This window comes from Primulina tabacum, chromosome 10, assembly GCF_025594145.1.
Source record: "Primulina tabacum isolate GXHZ01 chromosome 10, ASM2559414v2, whole genome shotgun sequence".
Classification (NCBI taxonomy): domain Eukaryota; kingdom Viridiplantae; phylum Streptophyta; class Magnoliopsida; order Lamiales; family Gesneriaceae; genus Primulina; species Primulina tabacum.
Genome location: NC_134559.1, coordinates 7,815,756 through 7,822,690, shown reverse-complemented (window position 1 = coordinate 7,822,690; position 6,935 = coordinate 7,815,756). Strand labels below are relative to the sequence as shown.

The window sequence follows — 6,935 nt, the reverse complement described above, 5'->3', positions numbered from 1 at the left end:
TCCAATAAGAAACAGCTAGATAGTGCAAGAGAAAAAAACGAGATCAAGCATCAATCAACATCGATTGAATGGAAGCACACTTACAGTAGAAGAATCAAAGGATCTTTTTTAGAAGATGGATCGTTCTTCGTGTTCGAGTCCGCACTGACCTTCATGGTTCGCAAGAATGGTCTCGGCAGCCTTTGCGAGGACCATCGGTACTTCCATTTCGTTAAATGCTAGTCTTTTTCCCCCTTTCATGATAAAAAAAGGATTGAAACAAATCGAATGCATGTAAAATTGATCTTTCCATGCCGGTCAATAAGGTGGCTCTATCCACGTCCCATCCCGGCACCACATACATCCTTTTATTCGATGTCTAACCCCCATATTTCTAGCTATGTCGATATCATCACAGCTTACAGGGAACCTGATCCAACGGGGATACATGGGGCAATCGGCTCCACTCAAGCGAAAAATTTTTGAAACTTAGAATGTTATCTTTTCAAAAATACTAGTTTTGTTTCCTCATATGTATTGAGCGGCCCCCTCAATATAATTTTTGGGCGCGTCTCTGACTTCCGATCCCCTCTGCGGCCGCTCCACCACAAATTCACACCGCAAACCATCGGCCACAACAACTTCTCGAGATAGCCCTTCACCCCCAGAACAAACAATCATTTTAAGCGTGGCTAGAAAAGTTTTCGTACACCAGAACTCTTGGTTGATAAGAACAGTGGAATAAATGCACAATTGTAGAAAAAAAACTGGTACACAGATAGATACAAGTTGCAAAAGAAAAGTGAAGAAAACATGGATTCAAATAGGAGAAGTGTAATTATTCATTCATGAACTCATCATAGAGAAGTATTTGTACATATTCGTTCACAAATTTCACTTCATTCGTTAACTTAGCGTTGAGATCAATCATTTTGCAGGATGAAATCTACAGTAGCAAATCGTAATCTCGAGTCACTAAAGATGAATTTGTTGGACAGCAAGGAACCTTTTTACATCAATTCTTGGCCGAGTGGCAATAGAATACCTTGAGCTCACACTTAGGCGAAATCGCCTTCAAGATCATTCTCGCGGTATCCTCCTGCCTCACTTTAGCCACCTCCTTCTCCACCAATACCGCCGCCACAATCCTCTCATAGTCACCGACACCTCCCGCCACATATGCCACCAATGCCGCCTGCACCGGACCCAGACTCGGATTATACGCTGCAGACTCGATGTAAGAACCCCTGTACACTTTCCCTTCACAATCCATCAGCGCCACCCCAGACGGGCAACCGCTGTAGGGAGCATATGCACTGTTAGCAGCTTCCAACGCCGATTTTCTCAACCGGGCTTCGTGAAGATCGTGTTTTTCACCATTGTCATTACTCAATTTTCCCACATTCGAATTCCCATTGCAAAGATTTCTCGGGTTTGACGCATCATTTATTGTTGACAGATCCAACCGATTGTGATGGGATTCAAGGAGAAGAGGAGTTTCTTGATCCAGCAAATCATGCGGGCCGAACGGATTCGGTAGAATTTCTGGCAAGGGCTTGAAGGTGAGATCTTTAAGCCCACCGTTTAATTCAAGATTTTCGGTACAATCTTCCGAATCGGCGGTGATGTGGATTTTCAAGGAGGAGGAGAGGCGGAGCTCCTGCAAGAATTGCCGGCAGTGGCCACAGGGTGCCGCAGAGACGGCAAGCGAGAGGAGGCGAGGGCAGCGGTGGACCGCAAGATTGGTGATAAGAAACTGCTCCGCGTGCACGGAGTGATGCAACGGCACTCCAGGAAATTCAAGATTGACGCCAAAGAACACACGGCCGTCGGAACCGAGTCCTACGGCGCCCACATGGAAGTTGGAGATGGGTGGGCGAGCTAATGACTGGGCAGAGTCGACGAGGTGGGGAAGAAGGTGCTGCACAGATGGAAGGCTCAAGGATTTGGCCATGGATTCTGCTTCAGAAGCATCTGTAACGAATTGGGATACCTTGGAATCCATGGACAATTGCTTGCAATGATTTTCTGAATAAATTTTGGAGGATTTGGGGAGAAAGATTGGGTCTTGAAGAATTGTTGGAGTGGGGGAGTAGCCATGGTGTGAAGGTGGTGGTATTTATAGGATTTTCCATTCTCAGCTGGTGGAGTTCTTTTACAATTGGAATTGGTGTTCATACATCACGTAATTTTGTGAAGTAGATTTCAAATCGATCCAATTCATAGAATAATATTACTTTCTATTATTATTTTTATAATAAATATAGATTTGATCGACATATCTCACACACATATATATATATATATACTCGTGAGGTCATCTCGTTAGACACTTAATATTTTTTAGAAAGGTCGGAGGAAAAACATTATCTTGTAAATAATTTTTGGTCTTCATTTTTATATAAAATCTTCTGAGCGGTCTTATAGATTTATATTCGTGAGACAGATTAATTTGATTTATAAAACTAATAATTTTGACATAAAATATATTTTTTTATTGATAGAAAATATGCTTCATAAGACTAAATCGTGAGATAATTTTATAATAGTTTTTATATTATTTGTAATAGTCTCTCAATTTAAACACAATTTGTAAGTACTTCGATTTCTTTTATTATCGATATAAAATATTTTAATTGAAATCCAAAACCCAAGGTTTGCCAACTTTCTCGTCCATTTCTGTATCCTCTCTCGTTTTTACGTAGGAAACACAAGTGATAACTTGATATTATTGCTATTAATTACCAGGTAGATCTCTTGTTAGACGGTATCACGAATCTTTATTTGTGAGACAAGTCAACCCTATCGATATTCACAATAAAAAATATTATTTTTAGCATAAAAAATAAATTTTTTTATTGATGACCCAAAAAAGAGATACGTCTCACAAAATACGACTTATGAGATCGTCTCACACAAGTTTTTGCCTAATTACAATTAAAAAATTCTAATTTGGGTTCTTCATATTAGTCTCTTTCCCATTATGTTGTTAAATTTCAGTTTTAACTTTTTTTTTTTTTGTCATTTTGATATTTTTATGACTTGGTGCGGTGTAGAGCCTAGGTGAAGTTAATTTGATACTAACGTAATAGTGGAGTGTATAGTGTCACGTTAGTATTTTAAATTTAAGAAAAATTAAAATTGTCAAAAATTAAAATATATGTGATCAAAACTCAATTTCGATAACATATATAACAAAAATTATGAAGACATAAACTTATATGAGCTGTAAAGTAAAATTTTGAAATATTTTTAAATATCAAAATCGAAAATATAGTTACATCTCAATTTGATAAAAAAAAATAAATCACAAAAACTCTTACGATAATGTTTCATGGGTCAATTTTGTGAGACACTCGAGTCGGTTCATTAAAATTATTATTTTTTATTCCAAAAATAATAATTTTATTTGTATATATGAACCAAGTCAACCGTCTCACATACTATAAATCCTTGAGACCGTTTCACGTGAACTTTACTCAAAAAAATATTATACAAACTTATTTGTGCCGAATTTATATCTCATTCATAACAATCATATTTGAATAAAATATTTTTTTGTTCTTATTTATACTTTTGATATTTGTAATGATCATCTCACTTGTAATATAAATAATTTATTATAAAAACTAGTTTTAAATTTTAAGTATAATATCTATATTTTTAAAAAATTATTTTACACAAAAATTTTTATTCAAATACTCATATGAGACAGTTTCACATGTTAATTTTATTCAATTTATCTTTAATCCGACCAAATTTATAAAAAAAAAATTTATTTTTATACTAAAATTATTATTTTTCACCCATCTCACGAAAATAGATATGTGAGACCATTTCACAAAGACATTCTCAAACATTTATTTTAAGCACACATATATTATATATATATATATATATATATATATATATTGTTTTGATTTATATTAAATATGGTTAATCCAAAAATAAAACCAAACCAACGGGAGTGAAGCAAAATTAATTCCTTATATTGTGTAATTTCTCATGAAAATAATATTATATTTCATTAAACTGAAGAGTAAATTACGTAAGAAATTTCATTCAATATATCATGAATTTTTAAATTTGTTTATGATAGCAAACAACATTGACTATCCAAGTTCTTTTGTCGGATTACCTGTAACTAACTTTTATTATCATTTTCAATAATAAAATGTTTTATCTGATTTTCTTTAAATATTTTAATAAGTTAGGGAAGAGTCTTAGTAATGAAAGCTAGCTTTATGATATTTATTTATTATTTTTATTTTCTATCTTGTTTTAGTTCTCTCCCAATAAACAATGATAATATGAACAAGATTTTTATAAGATGATTTACATATCTTTATCCGTAACACGGGTTGATTAAGTCTATATTTAGAGTGAAATATAATATTTTTTCATAAAAAATAATATTTTTTAATTGATCAGATCGGATAGGAGACCTATATCACGAAATTGAAACGTGATACGATGAGTTTTTTGTGTAAAAATATTTGATGTTTGTGACATATAATTAGTTTATTTGAACTAAATTCAAATGTGGATTCAAAGTATAGGAAAGATGTTTAACTCTATGTTTGGGGATCCAAATTTGTGAATGAATCGAACCAAATCATGTGTTTCGTTTATTTGATTTCAAGTTCGAATGTTACTAAATTTTCCATTAGGACAACGTAGAGAAAATGGCATTCATAAATTTTTTCCAGAAGGGAAACTTTGGCCTAGCACGTCAATGAATCTGGTCAACAAATTGCAAGAAATAAAAAAATATATTTAAAACTTGTAAAATTACAAATTTTGGTTCCATTTCATGTCACGCCTCGAGCTCGGGCCCGCGGCTGCGTGACTGCACAATGAGTTTCTATAACAACTACTTCATATTCGTCCATGCTTTACGAAAATGATTAACCCAAGTTGCTATAAAAGTCAATTGTAGCCTATTATAAACTTATTTTAAATCTTTAATTTTTAAGATGTTTGACACGAGTATCAAATTTCATATTATTATTATTATTATTATTATTTATGTAATAATAAAAAATAAATTATTATAAAATAAAAACTTCAAAATATTTAATACATATAATCATAACATAGAAAATTAAAACAAAAAATAATTGAATAAAAGATATAAAATGGAATAACACAGGAGATAAGCTTCCACGTCACGGGAAACTTGTGTTTATTGTCAATAAGATGCGTATTGGCAACATAAACAAGCAATTAAATTTCTAGGGAACTATGCTATTGCAAATGACATATATTTATAATTTAAATAAGTATTTATTGAATTATAAAATATTAAAATCATACATATTAAAATTAGGAAAATCGCTCGAGTAAAAACTCGATCTCAGTACAAAAACCGGTTTTTTTTTGCTGATTTCATCCGATTTTCTCTGTAACGCGAATATGTTGCTAGATTTTTTACACTAAGGTGTAATTTTCAATGATTAGATCATAATCATAATCTTACTTAGGCTAATTTATATGACGATTTTCTAAAAAATTTCTTAGTATATAGTATGAAATTCTTATATGATTTTATGTAATTATATATAAAAAAAATGTATGAAATTTATGTGGCCTATTGCATCCCAATAATTGATTGATGTTGACGAGCTATGTTGTAATTATTCCAGATATAATTGAAGCAAGCTTTAGCAAGGAACTGATTCTTTTTAGAGATTATCATCAATATGCAATTAGAGACAATTGTGTTGGATTAAATTTAATATATTTAAGTTCATGACAGGATGTCCGAGTCAGTAAAATTGGTGAACGTTTAATCAATGATCAGATTAACAAGGAACTGATTCTTTTTAGAGGTTATTATTGTTAGAGTAGATGCCGTGCAAGCCAACGGTTGGCTAGGGAATTTATTGACTCAAGTGAAATAAGCAATCTTTATTTTAATATAATTTAACTTTTTATGGTCTTGTTATACTTTATCTGTATACTGATGCAAACAGCATAGATAAAGTCCTTGATTATGCTTTAATACAAATGAATCGTAACTCGATGTTGAAACTCATTTGTAAACACTGCATATTCTAAATTCGTTCCTAGTCGATTCAGCCGCCTAAAACAGGGATAAAGGCCGCTTGAGCTCGAGACTAGCATCTGTGATGTTGTGTACTGCATTTCTTGGTAAGGGCATAGAGATGTCCAAACATGCAGATGGGTAGTCATATGATGATTATACCGAACAACCCTCCCTCGGACTTTCCAAGTGGTTATCATTCATCGAGAGGATAAGTCCGCGGTTATGATTGTACACCATTAGTCCTTACGACCCGGGACAACACTGAGGCTCTATATGCTAGGGTTGTGCTTTGACTCGTGTACCGGCTCCAGGAGAGTCATCAGGTGGCGAGGTTGGGTACAGTTGCGACACATATAGGAGCCAGTGCATTGTAGTCGGGGATTCACCGCTCACCTGCGGGTGTGGATATCCTATGTGATATGATGTAATAATAGTGCATGGAATCTCTGGCCAGAGTATGAGATGTACGTTGAAGAAAGAGTTCTCCAATAGTACACGCGATGCCACTATTAAAGTTATCACATAGTTATCGAATTATTATGCAACCCTCAATGAACCAATGGTTGCATATTCGATCCGGATATATGAGATGAAGGGACCGTACTGTACGTTAATCATAATCGACTGGTTCTTGCAGGCACTATCAGTGATACCTAGGGGATCATGGGGCGATGCTACTAGACGCTCTTACCATGATCCGATGGGTGCAATCAGAAATGAGTTCTGACATTCTTAATCAAGGTGTTGATGAAAAGAATAGAGCTAACTAGGGTAAGCCCGGATAAGAATAAATATTATTCTGAATCACAAAGAGTTGTGAACCCACAGCTAGCTGTATCCTTGAACTATTGAGGGTCACACAAGCACTGGATCGTTTGTTCCCGTTGAGAGAATAAATTCAAGGAGT

The 6,935-nt window shown here is 34.0% G+C and overlaps 1 protein-coding gene across 1 annotated transcript; it reads right to left on the bottom strand.

Moving 5' to 3' along the window:
* Positions 1-797: 797 nt before the first annotated feature.
* LOC142505737 (cytidine deaminase 1-like) lies at positions 798-2,140 on the bottom strand. The gene has a single exon (XM_075618840.1). The coding sequence runs from the start codon at positions 1,982-1,984 to the stop codon at positions 995-997; it is 990 nt and encodes a 329-aa protein (XP_075474955.1). The 5' UTR covers positions 1,985-2,140; the 3' UTR covers positions 798-994.
* Positions 2,141-6,935: the final 4,795 nt, after the last annotated feature.